The sequence below is a fragment of the Notolepis coatsorum genome (assembly GCF_963971535.1).
Source record: "Notolepis coatsorum genome assembly, chromosome: 5".
Taxonomy (NCBI): domain Eukaryota; kingdom Metazoa; phylum Chordata; class Actinopteri; order Aulopiformes; family Paralepididae; genus Notolepis; species Notolepis coatsorum.
Genome location: NC_140169.1, coordinates 102,305,737 through 102,324,654, shown reverse-complemented (window position 1 = coordinate 102,324,654; position 18,918 = coordinate 102,305,737). Strand labels below are relative to the sequence as shown.

General features: G+C 48.4%; 1 protein-coding gene across 1 annotated transcript in view; it reads right to left on the bottom strand.

Moving 5' to 3' along the window:
• cdc42bpab (CDC42 binding protein kinase alpha (DMPK-like) b) overlaps positions 1-18,918 on the bottom strand; it is a 198,592-nt gene that overhangs the window by 86,682 nt on the left and 92,992 nt on the right. The window contains 8 exon segments of the mRNA XM_084313821.1: positions 621-700; positions 3,929-3,957; positions 3,960-4,037; positions 4,245-4,257; positions 4,259-4,384; positions 7,690-7,781; positions 7,784-7,889; positions 13,044-13,137. Of these exon segments, the coding sequence (XP_084169947.1) occupies positions 621-700; positions 3,929-3,957; positions 3,960-4,037; positions 4,245-4,257; positions 4,259-4,384; positions 7,690-7,781; positions 7,784-7,889; positions 13,044-13,137 (618 nt within the window).

The window sequence follows — 18,918 nt, the reverse complement described above, 5'->3', positions numbered from 1 at the left end:
AGACAGGAAGTATCGGGGGCAGCGTGAGCCTCCCACGCGTTACTCCTCGCCACTGAGAGTCCGCGGCCGTCTGGTGAAAAGATGAGACAGCTGCCTCCTTGTGTACCGGAGGGGACACGTGATGCAAGGCTTCTATCCTCACTACAACCGACCAGTGGGGGGCATAGTCTAGCAACGTTCTAGACAGGGGAGGGGAGAATTGGCAATACGAAATTGGGATGGGAGAAAAATAGAAAATGAGGAGAAAAAGTGGATAAAAAAAAAATAAGATATATATGTATATATATCCTGAGTATCTATTTTGGAAAGACTGGGAGACCCATGTTACTGACCATCAGTGATATGTATCAGTGATGGCTGACGGAATGAGCTATTTAAAACACTTATTTTAACTAAATAAATAATCAAACAGTCCTACTTTTCTTCTCTCCCTTTCTCATCTCCTTTCAAACCTTTCTCTACACGTTACATGAAAACCAGACCAAATATATATATATATACTGTATATATATTTTTTTTAGAAGCCACTGGTTCCATCCCAATTACTCGTATGTTTACAAAATAAAATCAATGAATAACCCCAACTGTGTCACGGTGTGGTCGGATCTGGTGTCACTTACCATTTACTGGTGTAGGTGAAGCCAACGAAGGGCAGGTGGTGTCCAGAGAAGGCCGTGTGTGAGGGAGGTGGCATGGTCTCCTGGAACACAACCAGAACACAAGAACAGAGTCAGAGAGCCTCTCGCATTGGTTTGTGTACTGTATATATACATATTGTACGCCTGTGGTATTATTTGTATATTGTGTCGTTTTTGATCATAAATATGGATAGGTTCGATTTTTGGAAGCCTAGCCCCGTGTCTACTCACCAATGTTTGTTTATTTAAAAAAAAAAAATACCCAGCGACAGTGCACATTAGCTAGTTTCCATCTGTAGTCCCTGCCTACTAGGGGTGGGGGAAAAATCGATACGTAGTAGTATTACGATACTTTGCGGCTTGTATTTGTTTCAACTGTAGCGGATACCAGGCTTGTATTAGGAGGAGGCATGTATAAGAGAGGCCTATATTTCTAATTTTCAAACAGATCATAATGAATAAATAAACATTTTGTGTCAGTTTGAATCCAGTAAAATGTACTGGGTTTATTTATTGAAACCAAGTACTGTATGAAATACGGTAGTAAACAGTGCAATTACAGGTGGTCAAAAAAAGTTAAATTAAGTAAAATAGTGCAATCACAATACTGGTATAATAATAATAACTTCGTTTTATACAATTCTGAGGTAGGCTTACTCTCTTGGTAAACATTAACACCATACCATTATATGGTATTTACTATAAGTGAAACTCCATTGAGGGAAATACCGTAATTCCTCTAATATACATGAAACCCGGCTTGTATCAGGAGGCCGGCTTATAATTGCTTAGCTCAACAGCGCATCCGGTCATTAATAGAGACCCGGTTTTTAATTGAATACCGGTTACTATTAGAGGAATTACGGTATTCATTAAAAAAAAATTGTATAAGGAAGTTGCATTGTTCATTTCAAAACCTGTAATAGTACAGTAGTCCACACACACACATGTGCATTCAGTTAAGTTGGAATATGACTGTAATACAAACAGTTCAGTTTGTCAGGTACATGCAACACAGATTACAGTGTTTACATCCGTCTGCTTGAGAAAATACCATGTTCTGCAATAAAAATTATTGAAGTGAGATGAACAGACTGCACTTTATTTTATTAGATAAAACATGTTGACAGTTTTACTTTGCAGTAAAAAAAAAAAGGGTGATAAAATAAAATATAAAAAATATCGCAATATTCGTATCGCGGCTCAAGTATCGCGATAGTATCGTATCGCGAGATCTCTGGCGATTCCCACCCCTAGTGCCTACCATGCATGTCTTTATGGAGATGTCAGATGATAGTGATACTGATGTCAGTAGAGTCCTTTCTCAGCACAAGCCATGCTGATCCTCATATTAGCTCTGGATAGTTCACCACAAACTAATGCAAACGCAATGGGGGTCGCGCTCCCGTCTGTACAAGCCGACCGAAGCTCACCGACATCTACTTTGTGTGCACTGTGTGTGGTGTAGATTTCAGTTCTGCTCAGGCGGTTTGCACAGTCAGGAGCTCGACCCCCATCGCCTTTGCATTAGTTTGGTGGCTAACTCACTTGGTGGTGTGAGGAACAGCGTGGATTGCGCTGAGAAAGGACTCTACCGATCAATATCCTCATGGTAAGTAGGAAATAGGGCTAGAGTTGCAAAATATCGTAATATAGTTGGAAATATCCCTATAACTCCTGTCTAGAAGCAAGCGCGTTTCCAATCAGGGGCAATAAACAACTGAATTGAGACTAAAGTGAATGGAGAAAACATTTAGGACACACATTCTGATGAGATTGGGGGGGGGGGGGGGGGGGGGGGGGAAATAGAAAGAGAGATCCAGGAAGAGAGAGGGAGAATGTAAGAGGGAGCATGGTCCAACAACAGAAGATGTCCCACTGGCCTGGGGCCAGTATAAAGTAATCTAAACGTGAGTAAATAAATCAGTCCATGGCTCTTGGCAGGCCTCTACAGTGAGAGTATAAATGAAATTAATTATTATTATTATTATTATCGAGCATGTTGCTCACATTTGCCCCTAAATAGGGCCGCACTGATACAGATACTGGTATTGGATATCGGTCTGAAACCAGGCTAAAATCGGCATCTGAGAATTTCCCCAATACTATAATCCGATACCAAAAATCATGTATAACGTGACTTGATTTGCTGCATCTTTGACACATAGAAGTATGTTAACTAATCTCTCTAATGGACAAACAATTATTATAACTCAATACTTTTTGTCCAATGACCGCAAACTGATCCGTTCTGTTCAGTGAAAGGGATCAGAGTTTGATCTGAATCAGTATCAGCAGTGAGACACAGGTATGGGTCCATACCGGCCCCCCAAGGCTTATTGGTGTATGAATGGGAAATCTAATTGAAGTATTTGCATTATGTAACCTGAGGGACATTAGGACCCAGGAGTTCCCTGGCCAGGTATTGCCAGAGTATGTTGAGGGAAGTTGCGTGAGACTTCGGTTAAGTTCACGTTTGTTCTCATCCGTTTGAATGGAAGCTACATGTTATACAGTAACAGAGCCAAGGAATTCGTGCTGCCCCACGTTTTTAAGGTATGAGCAGGCTAAACACCTTTTCGTTGGTTAATCTATTCCATAATTTCCGACCTACAACTTATAGTCTTATATTTTGTGTAGACGTACTTGATGTGGTTGGACCTTTCCTCATTCCTGGGAACACAGTTGCTGGCGTGCAATCGGAAGCTAGAGGTGGGCGATATATTTAAATTATGTATTTATTCCCAATACATTTTAGGCGAATTTTCTGAAAATAGGGCTAGGGCTTAACAGGTTAAACCACTGTTTGTGATTCTGCCTAAAGCCAGGACTCGACAGCGCACGCTTCACTCGTTTTTGATCACTTTCGTTTTTGACGTCAACCCCAGCTGCAACAGTGAGGAGTGGAAGGGGCTGAGCCCAATAGCACACAGTCTGAGTGTCTATTGAACTGTATTGTTTTTGTGGTGTGGTATTGTTCTAGCAAAGGGATTGCACATTCATAATTGTTTTTCCTCAGTTTTTGGTTATTGTAACTGATGTATAAAGTTATTGTTAAGTGGGTTGCACAATTTGAAAGCTCATGATATTGATGTTATTTCATACATTTAAACTTGGCCCATTTCTACTATTTTGTTGGGGGGCGACAAATGTTGGTCCGCCCAAGGGGGGGGGGGGGGGGGGGGGGGGCCCGACAGAAAAAGTTTGAGAACCACTGGATTAGCAAGACAGTGGGAGGCAGAGGGAGGGGGACGGAGGAAGAGAGAGCGTCGTCGGCCAGTCCGTCCTACAGAGTTCTTAAGGCAGTCGTCATCCACGCGAAGTTGGAGGTATCCGTGGGACTGCTGACCTCGGGGATGTAGGGGGCTTCGCAGTTACGGATGTTGTCCCAGTCGATGCCTGAGCAGAAAAGGGTGATATCATCAGTAAAACATCATCAGTGTGTTTCTCCTTCCTGGTCCCCCTGGCTGTTGATGTAACTCTGCTTCATATCACAGCTGCTAAACTGAATGTTTGGCGAATTAACGGTTTTCCGACTGTGACTTCAGATCTTCATCGACTTCATATAGTGACAAAAAGCTGCTGGATGGGGTCCCAGGGACCTACCGGTGAAGAAGGGGGTGTTGTTTGAAATCCTCAATGCCGTTCTGGCCCAATCGGTGCTCTCGGCTGCAGATGAGCCGACGAATCAGGTCCTTCGCTTCCTCCGTCACATCGGTCATCTGCTGCGGGAACTGGAACCGCTCCTGCATGCGTGTGTGTGGAAAGAAAGATACACAAGGTTAGACAAGTCAGACAAGAAGATAAGATACAAATGTCCTCATGTTCGCATTCAGTGGAAAGCTATCTGGCAGCAAGCTAGCCTAGCTTAGCACACATGAATGGAAGTGGATATGGACCACTAGCCTAGCTTAAAACTCCTGGAGAGGCGTTTTTGGTCAACAGCAAGGCTAGCTGATACGTATTCACTTCCATTTATATGTACTAAGCTAGGCTAGCTTGTGGCTGGATAGATTTCTACTGAACGCACAGAGAGGAAACTGGTGGCGTGTTCCTTTCAAATAAACGGACATAGGATGGTGTCACTATTATATGGTATATATATATATTATACAGTACCGCAGACAATAGGCATAGTGTGGGGTTGGGCCTGTTATCACTAAGAGATGTTTTTGTGTGCGTGCGATTGTTTTCCTTGTTCAGCGGTTGAAATCTTCCACTCGCATGTAACCTATGGTGTGGTGTAACATCTTAAAATTAGCTTCATAAAGGGCGGCTAGGTGGTGTAGTGGGCAAGGCACTCGCCACCAGTGTGGAGACGCTAGGATTCGCGTGTTCGAATCCAGCTCTCCACATTGTTTTCAGTTTAGCTGGTCGTCCGCAGTAATACACATTGGCCGTATTACGGGGAGGGAAAACTGAAGGGTGGGGATCGAACGTTGTGGACAGCGACTCCTACAGGTCGGTTGGTGCGCCTGCGCAGTAGAATCAGGAAGTGTCGGGGGCAGCGTGAGCCTCCCACGCGTTACTCCTCGACACAGAGAGATCGAGCTGCGCAGGTGAAAAGATGCGACTGCTGTTACCTCAAGTACCGGAGGGGACTTGTGCTATGTATGACTTAGTCCACATTGCAGCCGGCTTGTGGGAGGCAAGAAACAGCGTTCGTGACAGGGGAGGGTTGAATTGGATGATACGAAATTGGGATGGGAGAAAATATAGAAAATGGGAGAAAAAGTGGATCAAAAAAATAAAAATTAGCTTCATAATGAAAACACTAATCATGATTTTTTTCCACCCATTATTAATGTCCCCTCTGTTGAGGTTCATTTCTGAAAGCGCAGCAGCAGTTCATCTGGTCTCGTGGGAAGGGGACGACGACAACGTTTAATTTGACCCGCTGCAAATAAGAGCCAACTGTTTTGACTGTGTTCATCTGACGTCTGATATATTACTGCAAACCACAATATGATGTTACTCTGACCGCGGGTCGGAAACCTCTGTACCGCTCCAGCTCCGTTGTCACTGTGGATAAGCCCACAGCCCGCATGATGTCAACAATTAGAGGTGGGACTTTCAAAATGTTATTGAGGTTTTATTGACGTATTGTGGGAGATCCTCGATTGTGGAAATGTAGCTGGAAAAAGCAACTTTTGGTGAAGACACGACAAGACAAGAGGAAACAGGAGTAACAAACTGATCTGGAGTCAGTTCACTACACTATTCTTCAGCAGAATCTACAACCGTGATTGTTTTGGGGGGGGCATAAATGACATATGACTATATGACTAAATATCCGTCTGTGTTCAACAGCATGTCATACCCTGATAGGCAACAGGACTGACAACACTGTCTGCATTAGCTGAAGTGTGACATTTCAAGAGACAGTTATAATCTTCCAAAACCTCACATCTTAAAACCTAAATGTCTCACCTTTTAGTTCACAATCTCTGGGTAAACCCACAACGCCGGAAGTGATCTCTATAAGCTTAGACTTAGAGCTATGAACGCCTCGCCTCATTATAGCCCTTTCACACCGGCAGGGCTCCGGTTCAAGCTCCGTTCTGGAGCCTCTGAATCTTGGTGCTTTCGGGCGAACCAGCCCGCGCTAACGCGTTTACACCTATTTTAGCAGAACCAACGTTCCACCGTAATCAACGGGGGCCGTTACTCAGGCGGAAGTAAACACGACAGTGGCAAAATGTGCCGTGTGCAAAACAGCTTCAAAGGTTCGGCATTGCATCTGCACCATGCTGATCCATTCCAACAGGTAGCGCGGAAGCGATTTGCGACTGATCTCAAAATTAGATTAGATTCAAATGTATTGTAATTACTCGGGCGGCTGGGTGGCGCAGCGGACATTGCGCTCGTCACCAACGCAAGTGACACCGGGTTCGACTCCGGCTGTCGGCGTTGCCTCCGGCTTGGGCCAGCCGTCATACTAACTCAATTGGCAGAGTTAGCGGGTGGAAGTCGATGGGTGGTAATCTGGACGTTGTGGACAGCGACTCCTACAGGTCGGTTGGGGACGCCTGCACAGCAGAGACAGGAAATGGCGAGGGTAGTGTGAGCCTCCCACACGTTACACCTCGCCAATGAGAGTCCCCGCTGGCAGGTGAAAAGATGTGACAGGCTGCCTCCTCGTGTATCGGAGGGGACACGTGATGCAAGGCTTCTATCCTCCCTAAAACCGGCCAGTGGGGGGCATATGCGAGCAACGTTCAAGACAGGGGAGGGAAGAATTGGCACAGTGGAATTGGGATGGGAGAAAAATAGAAAGAAAAGGAGAAAAAGTGGATAAACATTTTTTTATTGTAATTATACAGCACAAGTACAATACACCATCCAACCAGAGTGGATAAATAAATGCTCCAGAAATAAATGAAATAAAAGAAAAACTTGAGAGCCAATCGGCAGTCGTTCAGTATTGACATTACTAAATGAGATGTCATGCTAATATGTCACGTTCTACAGTAGGACCTACAACTATAATACCTAATAAAACAAGTCATTAGAATAATAGAAGCCTACTTTGCTGGAACGATTAATTTTGCACGTATACAGTATGTGTGTGTGTGTGCGTGTGTGCGCACGCTTGTGTGCTGAGGCTGCCTCACTAAGCCTTTCTCCACGCATTTATCTATTTCTGGAGCATTTATTTATCCACTCTGGTTGGATGGTGTGATGTACTTGTGCTGTATAATAACAACACATTTGAATCTAATCTCATAGGTAGCTTCCGCGCTACCCGTTGAATGGATCGGTTGAGTGCAATGCCGAACCTCTGCTGCAGCTGTTCGCCGTTTTCGCTCGTCTTCACAGCCTAGAATATATGACACGCCAACTGATGTCAGAAAAAAACTAAAACATTTCGGTTCGAGCTGAGAACAGACTTTTCAGGTTTTCGAACCAATTATTTACGGTCTGAACGCGCCGGCCGCTTCAAGATTAGGTTCGGGAACCGGCACGGAGCCCGGCTGCCGGTGTGAACGGGCCAATAGTGAGATACTGGGGTGAACCTCCGCTCCTAAACCCGGAACCCTCCACACCTCACCTTGTGGTTCATGATCTTGCCGTAGGTTTCCACCAGGGACTCTGCGTAGAAGGGCGTCTCTCCGTACAGCATCTCGTACATGCACACGCCAGCGACCACCAGTCGCACTCGGGGCCATACTTTCCCTTGCCGTCCTCCATGGCCTGCAGGATTTCTGGGGAGATGTAGTCCGGCGTGCCCACCGCCACCGAGGACTGGACCTGGAGGAGAGGAGGGGGGGGGAGGAGGGGGGGGGGGGGGGGAGAAGGAAGGGAGGATGAGGAGGAGGAGGGGGGGGAGAAGAAGGAAGGGAGGAGGAGGAGGAGGAGGGGGGGGAGAAGGAAGGAGGAGGAGGAGGGGGGGAGAAGAAGGAAGGGAGGATGAGGAGGAGGAGGAGGGGGGGGAGAAGGAAGGGAGGAGGAGGAGGGGGGAGAAGAAGGAAGGGAGGAGGAGGAGGAGGAGGAGGGGGGGGAGAAGAAGGAGGGTGGGGAGGGGGGGGGGAGAAGAAGGAAGGGAGGAGGAGGGGGAGGAGGGGGGGAGGAGGAGGGGGGGGGGAGGAAGGGAGGATGAGGAGGAGGGGGGGGGGGGGAAGGAAGGGAGGAGGAGGAGGGGGGGGAGAAGAAGGAAGGGAGGAGGAGGAGGAGGAGGGGGGGGAGAAGGAAGGGAGGAGGAGGAGGGGGGGAGAAGAAGGAAGGGAGGAGGAGGAGGAGGGGGGGGAGAAGGAAGGGAGGAGGAGGAGGAGGAGGGGGGGGGGAGAAGAAGGAAGGGAGGAGGAGGAGGAGGAGGGGGGGGGAGAAGGAAGGGAGGAGGAGGAGGGGGGGAGAAGAAGGAAGGGAGGATGAGGAGGAGGAGGGGAGAAGGAGGGAGGAGGAGGAGGAGGGAGGGGGGGGAAGAAGGAAGGGGAGGAGGGGGGGGGAAGAAGGAAGAGAGGATGAGGAGGAGGGGGGGGGAAGAAGGAAGAGAGGATGAGGAGGAGGAGGGGGGGGGAAGAAGGAAGAGAGGATGAGGAGGAGGAGGGGGGGAAGAAGGAAGAGAGGATGAGGAGGAGGAGGGGGGGGGAAGAAGGAAGGGAGGAGGAGGGGGGGGGGGAGAAGGAAGAGAGGATGAGGAGGAGGAGGGGGGGGAAGGGAGGAGGAGGAGGAGGAGGAGGAGGAGGAGGAGGAGGGGGGGAAGGGAGGAGGAGGAGGAGGGGGGGGAGAAGAAGGAAGGTAGGAGGAGGAGGGGGGAGAGAAGGAAGGGAGGAGGAGGAGGAGGAGGGGGGGGAGAAGAAGGAAGGGAGGAGGAGGAGGGGGGGAGGAGGGGGGAGAAGGAAGGGAGGAGGAGGAGGGGGGGGGAAGAGGGAGGAGGAGGGGGGAGAAGGAAGGGAAGAGGAAGGAAGGAGAAGAAGAAGGAAGGAGGAGGAGGAGGAGGGGGGGGGAGGAGGAGGAGGGGGGGAGAAGAAGGAAGGGAGGAGGAGGAGGAGGGGGGGAAGAAGGAAGGGAGGAGGAGGAGGGGGGGGAGGAAGAAGGAAGGGAGGAGGAGGAGGGGGGGAAGGAGAAGCAGAAGAAGTAAAAAGGGAAAAGAAGAAGGAAGGGATAATAAGGAGAAGAAGGAAGGAGGAGGAGAAGAAAGAAGGAGGAGGAGAAGAAAGAAGGAAGAAGAAGGGGGAGGAGGAGGAGGAGGAGGAGGAGGAGGAGGAGGAGGAGGAGGAGGAGGAGGAGGAGGAGGAGGAGGAGAGCGACGTGGAGGACAAAGTAGTAAAAATCAACAGCTGGTCCAAATACAACGACTAACACTGGAAATCACCCAGAAGCTGATGAAGGAAGTAGAAACTAAAGCCAGTGCTCCAGAAACAAAGGGTGCAGGTTGTGGAGTCATTGTGTCTGATGATGAACACAGCAGCTCGGCCAACAGTGGGACTGTGTGGAAGCGAGCTAGCGAACACACACACACACACACACACATACGTGGCGCGTGCACGCTCAAAACCAACCAACGGAGCGCAGCGGTAACAGGGGTGCACCTAAAAATAAGGAGCAGTGGAAGAAAAACAATGAACAATGCCACACAGCTGGTGTACGTAGAAGTACGGTGGTGTGGGAGTTAAAGGAGGTCATTCACCGCCGTCGTCTGTATCTCCTTCACGACGCGGAGACTCTAGAGAGAAGATGAAAACATTGGTTCTTTTTTGTTTCTCTCTCTCTCTCTCTCTCTTTTACAAACCGGGTCCATGCGAGCCCGGAGATGCGGTACTTTTCATTAAGAACTACACTTCAGATAAAGGTGCTCGGTCCTCTACTCGCAATGACATTATCGCTCATTCGGAGCGAGGAACGCGTGTCGACTCGACCACATACGCCGATATAGCGCCTGTGTAAGTCCCGCCCGCCTTTAGGAGACAGGAACCGGTCCGTTTTCATCCCATTGGCGCAGATGTTGGTTGCGTCTACAGAGTCCGCATTCCACGTGGACGAAAGACAAAGACTGTCGAGTTCATAGAACGGTCATTCCCATTCAGATTAACATTCGTGAATGCTGAATTCTTGCACTGTCCACACAGGAAATAACGCAGATTTCCAATACAACATTATTACAATTCTTGGCAGCCATTTTACGGTTTACCAAAAAGGAGATTACCGCGAAAGTCTGGGAAAGGCCCTTTCTACCAATTCTATCCATTAAATTCTATCCTTCCTTGGAGAGGAAGGGTAGATTGGACTGATGGATGGACAAATGGACACAAAAGAACAAATGAACGAAAGAAAGAGTGAAGGAACGAGTAGGGATATACACACCACAAACGTCCACACCATGAATCCAGGCCATTATTTTCATATAAACAACTCAAATGGCTCGTAAATCACCATATATCACGTACCAAGGGCTCCCTACATTAAACAGGCTAAGTTCTCCAAACCGCAAATAACATCGTTCTTCTATCGTCTTATTGACATTGGAAGACCGAGTAAGTTATTGAGCCAAGGACAGGGGGGGGGGGGGGGGGGCAGCGTTTGGTGAAGAGACATGAGAGGCTTGATCTCGGCCAAAAACATCCTGACCTCCTGGTCTCACCGGCCGCACCAGGAAGCGGCTTCATCTCCGAGCAGAACATCACAGGGTTACTGCTGGTTGTCCTCAACTGAAAGGAATTCTTAGGTCGCCTACCAGTCATAGGGTTTGGTTGACTAAACAGTCCGTATCACCCTCTTGACACTTACGTTGATGGTATAAGCGTTTGGACGTACTCGTGTTATTATTATTAGCCAATTCTGAGCTTGTTCTTAGAATCAGCATCAAACGCTCTGTCCTTTTCCATCTGGTGCAGGTCACCATTATACAGTGCCTGCCATGTTTTTGACACACACTAAGAACAAGGTGGGAGGTTTGAACCCCAACCCTAGATTAAAGGTTGAGGCCGCCACACTCCTGAAAGACTGTATGTCTGCCGCAGCGTTTCCGTTAGCCGGTAATTACCGGATTTTGACCGGCAAAATCTGTTGAAGTCCGACATATTTAATCTCTCCGGTCATAGTGTCCGGTGAAAATAGTTCCCTCTGGGCACAGTTTGATTATTTGAATTGTATTTGGATGGGCTGGAGTTGGGTGGCCTATGCGATGAACGAAACAATCATTGCGTTTGTTGTCGTTGCTTCGCTCAGCGAGAGCTTGCTGCTGGATTTGCGGAAGGCATGCAGCTGCAGACCCACAGAACCCACCAGCTTTGCTGGCACAGTGCGGTCCCCAGACCTGGAAAGCTGCTCTGCGGGTCTGCAGCTGGATGCTTCTTGCAAACTAACTGCGGCCGGCTCGCGCTGATAACAGCTTTCATTGTTGGACCGGCTGCTTGGTGGAGCAACGATGAAACGAATGTAATGAATCGTTCGTCGCATGGGCTATTTAATTTTGGCCTGTTTTGGTACGGTTCGGGTGGTCAAGTTGTGCTTGGAGGGAGTTGTTTTCACCGGACATTATGACCAGCACCAAGTCGTTGGGAGGTGGAGATATACATCACGCAAACCCACGATAATGTTGCCGTCTCTCTCTGCAAAATTTCTCAGTTCTTCGCTTGATATAATTAATACAAATGTCCAATATAACGGAATTCGTTAGCTCATAAAAATGTGATTATAACAGACTGCTGTTTAGTGTCGGAGTCGGACCGACTGCCCACATACGCGGTCTATTTTATTTCAAGTCAGCAGCAGCACGGAGTATCGAGGGACTTATTTTATTTGGAATATATTAATGACTGTATACGCAAAAGTAGCCTATAGTTTTAAGTAATAATATTATAAATCTACATGCCTTGAGGATGACATTCTTTATTCAATTGTTTTAAAGCTCAATAAACTATGACCGGAATTAATCTCATTTGTCCGGTAGATTGAAATCTTGCAGGTCACGGAGACCGGCAACAATTTTTTCTAACGGAAACCCTGGTCTGCCGTATCTTTGGCGAATTACACAAGCGGCATTATTCTCTTTCAGCAAAATAATGCAGTTGTGCAGGTGGGCCTCTAAAATTATAGCATTATTTTTTTTATTTTTTATTATTATCTTTTCCCCCCCTCCTTTTTCCGATTTTCTCCCATCCCACTGTTAGTCGTTATGCCAATTCCGAACCCCCTTCCTGGTTGTTGCGCACTCCCCCCTACTGTTGGTCCGAGAGGCCGGAGACTGTCACATGCTTTCCTCCGACACATGTGCAGCCAGCCGGCAGCCAGCCTGGCCGCGCAGATTCTCCCCGGGAGAGTGTAACGTGTGGAAGGTCGCACTACCTCTCTCCAGATCCTACCCTCGCTGTGCAGGCGCCCCGACCGAACTGTAGGGGTCGCTGTCCACAACGCCCAGGACCCACCCATCAGCTTTCCCACCCCTAACACTGCCAATTGTGTTAGTATGAACGACCAGCCAAGCTGATAGCAACGCCGAGAGCTGGATTCGAACCCAGCGTGCCCCTTATAGCATTTCTTAAAGCAAATTTAGGAATATCATTGTAATCTGTTATCTGTTCCAAACGATAACGAAAAATCGGCTAAAGAAAAGTCTTCCAAGTTAGGGTCGACCAGGACCCTAACAGCCAAATACTGGACTAACTGACTGAAAGTAGGTGGTGCCAACAAATGAGTCACTTAATTTGCATGTTACCAGAAGCATCAGAGATATAGGACTCACCAGTACTTCACTCATCTACCATATGTCATTCATTTCTACCTCAGCACCTGAGGGAGAAGGACTTTGTGGGATGTACTAGTGGACTTCTTGACCTGGTTAACCGCTGGCTGATGCCAAGCCACTAAATCAAACATCCCCAACAGTATGGAGGGGGGGTTGGTGTGGTCGAGGTGTGTTTGTTTTGGATGTGGGGAGATGGCGGTTTGCGGCTGTTCACCCACCGTTCCATCCTCCATGAGTTTGAGGCAGGAGCCAAAGTCAGCCAGGCGGATGTGGCCGTTCATATCCATTAATATGTTATCTGGCTTGATGTCCCTGGGAGAGGAGAGAGAGAGAACAGGGGGTTGAGAGAGAGAGAGGGAACAGGGGGGTGGAGAGGAGAGAGAGAACAAGGGGGTGGAGAGGAGAGAGAGAACAGGGGGGTGGAGAGGAGAGAGAGAGAACAGGGGGTGGAGAGAGAGAGGGAACAGGGGGGTGGAGAGGAGAGAGAGAACAAGGGGGTGGAGAGGAGAGAGGGAACAGGGGGGTGGAGAGGAGAGAGAGAACAAGGGGTGGAGAGGAGAGAGAGAACAAGGGGTGGCGAGAGAGAGAGGGAACAGGGGGGTGGAGAGGAGAGAGAAAACAGGGGGGTGGAGAGGAGAGAGAACAGGGGGTGGAGAGGAGAGAGAGAACAGGGGGTGGAGAGGAGGGAGACAGAACAGGGTGGCAGAGAGGAGAGGGAGAACAGGGGGGTGGAGAGGAGAGAGAGAACAGGGGGGTGGAGAGGAAAGAGAGAACAGGGTGTGGAGAGAGAGAGCGAACAGGGGGGTGGAGAGGAGGGAGAGAGAACAGGGGGTGGAGAGGAGGGAGAGAGAACAGGGGGTGGAGAGGAGAGAGAACAGGGGTGGAGGAGAGAGAACATGGGTGGAGGAGAGGAAGGAGGGAAAGGGAGGAAGAAGAGTGAGAGACAGGGAGGGTGAAGAGAAGAGAGAGGGGGGTGGAGAGGAAGGAGGAGAGAGATGGGAGAGGGAGAGAGAAAGAGAGGGGTGAAGGGAGAGGAGAGGATAGAGAGGAGGGAAGAGAGAGAACAAAGGAGGACAGAAGGATCGATACAGAGAGGCGGAGGGAAGGAGAGAGAAAAGAAGGGAGAGGGAGAGAATGAGGAAAATAAGGACGGAGAGAAGAAAGGCACGAAGGAAAGAGAGAGGGGAGGGGAGAGAATGGAAGAAAGTTAGGGGGAACAGAGAGAGGGGGGAGAGAAAAAGATAACATTTATTAATCAATACCAGCGAGACAAAGAGAGGAACAGAAAACATTTTAAAATAACTATCCACCATCTATGGGACCACTATCACACACACACCCTCTTGACATAAATTAAGCAGCAACATCACATTGATTATTATTGGATGTAACTGTATCCTCCAGGTTTAGGCTTCATTTGCCAGTAAGTGGTTGTGTATAATCCTTCAGAAATGGCTGTCATCCAATTAACTGTAACTTCTCCCAAATCCATTTTGTCAGCAGCGTGACGTCTGTACACGGGCCGAGAGAGAGAGAGAGAGAGAGAGAGAGAGAGAGAGAGAGAGAGAGAGAGAGAGAGAGAGAGAGAGAGAGAGAGAGAGAGAGAGAGAGAGAGAAAACATGATCCACATTGGAGAGTGTGTGTGTGCATGCATGTGTCTGTTTATGTGTGATTGTGTGTGGCATATTTCTTCAAATGGTCTTTGTGTGTGTGTGTTCATGTGTGTGTGTGTGTGTGTGTTCATGTGTGTGTGTGTGTGTGTGTGTGTCCTTCACTAGATCCAGAGAAGGCCTGAGCCAAACAAACACACACCACTTAATGAGGGGAGACGTGCAGGCATCCAGGAGGAAAAACACTCTTTAAAGAAATACACTGCACTCAAAACAGTCTCCCTCTTCTCTCTCTCTTTGCCAAACGCACAGATATCTCTCTCTCTCTATTCTTTCATACATAAACATGCCCCTATAAGTATTCCCCCGCTACCACCCTGCATGTATCCTGCACGCGGGTGGAGCTAGAGCGTGGCAGACATTGGTCCTCTATAACATTATTCTTAACCTTTATTTACCCAAGGAAGTTTGCAGAACCCATCCTCTCGTTTTCAGCAACAGTCTGCTAGGCACCCCTCATCCACACACCTGGGAGCTGCCCAGCACAGCAACAACAGCCTGCTACGCACCCCTCATCCACACACCTGGGAGCTGCCCAGCACAGCAACAACAGCCTGCTACGCACCCCTCATCCACACACCTGGGAGCTGCCCAGCACAGCAACAACAGCCTGCTACGCACCCCTCATCCACACACCTGGGAGCTGCCCAGCACAGCAACAACAGCCTGCTACGCACCCCTCATCCACACACCTGGGAGCTGCCCAGCACAGCAACAACAGCCTGCTACGTACCCCTCATCCACACACCTGGGAGCTGCCCAGCACAGCAACAACAGCCTGCTACGCACCCCTCATCCACACACCTGGGAGCTGCCCAGCACAGCAACAACAGCCTGCTACGCACCCCTCATCCACACACCTGGGAGCTGCCCAGCACAGCAACAACAGCCTGCTACGTACCCCTCATCCACACACCTGGGAGCTGCCCAGCACAGCAACAACAGCCTGCTACGCACCCCTCATCCACACACCTGGGAGCTGCCCAGCACAGCAACAACAGCCTGCTACGCACCCCTCATCCACACACCTGGGAGCTGCCCAGCACAGCAACAACAGCCTGCTACGCACCCCTCATCCACACACCTGGGAGCTGCCCAGCACAGCAACAACAGCCTGCTACGCACCCCTCATCCACACACCTGGGAGCTGCCCAGCACAGCAACAACAGCCTGCTACGCACCCCTCATCCACACACCTGGGAGCTGCCCAGCACAGCAACAACAGCCTGCTACGCACCCCTCATCCACACACCTGGGAGCTGCCCAGCACAGCAACAACAGCCTGCTACGCACCCCTCATCCACACACCTGGGAGCTGCCCAGCACAGCAACAACAGCCTGCTACGCACCCCTCATCCACACACCTGGGAGCTGCCCAGCACAGCAACAACAGCCTGCTACGCACCCCTCATCCACACACCTGGGAGCTGCCCAGCACAGCAACAACAGCCTGCTACGCAGTACGCACCCCTCATCCACACACCTAGGAGCTGCCCAGCACAGCAACAACAGCCTGCTACGCAGTACGCACCCCTCATCCACACACCTGGGAGCTGCCCAGCACCACAACAGTCCAACACTGTTGGCCTCCGAGCAGCTCTGCTGGCTCAGTTCAGAGCCTTATCAGTGGTAGCTGTGGAGACTGAGGAGGGCGTTAATCATTCACTATCCTCCATACGGATTCTTGTGGCCGGTCCGGAGATTTAAACCCGGTAATGTCCCGGTTAGACGTATGTTCCTCTAACCTGTGTAGGCTACTACTGTGTAGACAAAGACTAATATGACTGCCCCAACATTATCCTCATTTGATTAGATCTCGTCTCAGGGAACTCCCATTTGATTGGATGTTATCTCAGGGTTAGGGTTATTACGGACATGGCATGTATGTAATATACTGCAGTTTGAAATAGCATATTATAAATAGCAACATTCTAAGGTCAGTTAATACCTCAGATGAAGAACCATATCACTCTGTTTTAAGTTTTCAGAGGAACAAATGTTTTCAAACTTTATTATCTAAAGATGGTAAGTTGGAGTGTTGTGTTCATTCATAGTTAAAGACAGTAAATGTTGAGGACTTTATTATCCAAAGATGGTAAGTTAAGAGTGTTGTATTCATTCTTAGTTAAACACAGAAGAGGTGGAGTACTTTGTCAATATATCACATTCACACACTCCAAGAGACTAGGCTCGACTTCACAGCTGTGAATGCATGGGCTATCCAAGAACAATTGTCAAGTGCAAAGGGTATTATCGACTGTTCCAAACAGACGGAGCTCTAGACAAACAGCTTGCTGAAACAGACTTCTAGTCGGGCCTGGCCTGGCTTGGGACGGAGGGGTCAGTGTATCCCACCACCAGGGCTAAATATAGCCTCTGTCCCGGTCTGACCAGCGAGCTGACTTCCCCTTAAGGCATCACAATGTCAAGCCTTCATGTCTGGGGCACTCTTATCAATACACTGCCAACTATGGCATGGATGACTACGCTTAGTGTGGAGCGCAGCACACAGGCAGAGCTGTTTACAGGAAAAGACTAGTCAGTCATACTAACAGATACACACACATATATATAAATCAATCAATCTTTAAGACTAATGGTCCAGATAAAACATAGACAAGTTACAACCTATATAAAATTACAAACAGGCAAAAATATATATACACTATACACACACACACACATATATATATATATACACACACACACACACACACACACACACACACACTGTGTCATAGGTTACAGCATCAACGTAGAGCTATTTGTAGCCAGTGATGTAAGCATAGCTGGGCTAAATAATTCTTAATGTGTGTACACAAGTGAAACACAAATACACACATACACACACACCTAACCCTCTCCACTGACTTCTAGGCTCCACATATAAAAGCTCCCCTAACACACAGCAGCCTCTCATAGACGGCCACTGTAACAACCTGAAATGACTCAAAGTGTGTGTGTGTGTGTGTGTGTGTGTGTGTGTGTGTGTGTGTGTGTGTGTGTGTGTGGTGTGTGTGTGTGTGTCTGTGTGTGTGTGTGTGTGTGTGTGTGTGAGAGAGAGAGCATGCTTTATGTTTGTGTGTACATCTGTGTGCATGTGTGTGTGCACGTGTGTGAGAGAGCATGCTTTATGTTTGTGTGTACATTTGTGTGTGTGTGTCTGTGTGTGTGTGTGTGTCTGTGTGTGTGTGTGTGTCTGTGTCTGTGTCTGTGTCTGTGTCTGTGTCTGTGTGTGTGTGTGTGTGTGTGTGTGTGTGTGTGTGTGTGTGTGTGTGTGTGTGCGCGTGTGTATTAGGCTATTCTACTGCATCAGCGCACAACATTAATCACAAACACGACTGAAGCCATTAAAATGTATTTGTCCAACCCTCCACCACGGCTCCAGTCAGCACCACTCGACAGTGATGTGGCTTCTCACATGTGGCTTCAAAGAGAGCTCCAGTTAGTATCTCTCTGTGCATCTCTCCAGCGAGAGTCATTAAGATCACAGAGGCTCCAGAAGGTCCACAGTGTCTGCTATTGCCAGGCAGAAAATACAAATTCCAGCCAGTTTGGGATAATAATAGTTTAATTAAGTTCCTAGAATAAATAGCACTGAATAAGTTCCACACCCCTTAAATGCACAACTGCTTTAGGTAAAAGGCTTTATAGCTTTAAAGACATACTTTAGAGATACTTTATATGCAATGCCCGCATAGACTGGAATGTCACTAACTCACCCATTCATAAAGTCAGTCGGTAACTCTCACGGTTAGCTACTCTTCCCCGAGTGGCGGCTCACATGTATGGCACTTTTCTTAAAATGTATGACACTTGTGATTTGATGTACAGAACATAGGATTGAGGCCTGTATCTGATTCATTGATTAAAATGTAATGAGTGATTGATTGACGTTTCAATATTGATCCCTCATCTATTGATCCCCCATCTTTTTTTTTGTAGCAACAAAATGTTGCTACTTTTCCCTTTGTCTGACTGAGGAGTGTTCCGTCTGTCTGTCTGTCTGTCTGTCTGTCTGTCTGTCTGTCTGTCTGTCTGTCTGTCTGTCTGTCTGTCTACACATCAGCTAACATGTGAGGAAACACTAGACCTTAACATCATAAATGACACCTGTAACACTTGGACAAGAGTGTGTGTGTGTGTGTGTGTGTGTGTGTGTGTGTGTGTGTGTGTGTGTGTGTGTGTGTGCAGGCAGACAGCATGGCAGGGGGAGGGGTGGAGTGGGGTGAGTGCTCCTCCTGATAAACCAATTAGAGCCAGAGAAACCCCTGAGCTGCTGCTAACGAGTACAGATCAAACAAACATGGCTCCCACTGTCTCCCTCCATCCCCACCTCCTTCTAAATCATCCTATTTCTGTGTCCCTCCCTCAATTAAGACACCTGCCTCTCAATACATCTCTCTCTCTCTCTCTCTCTCT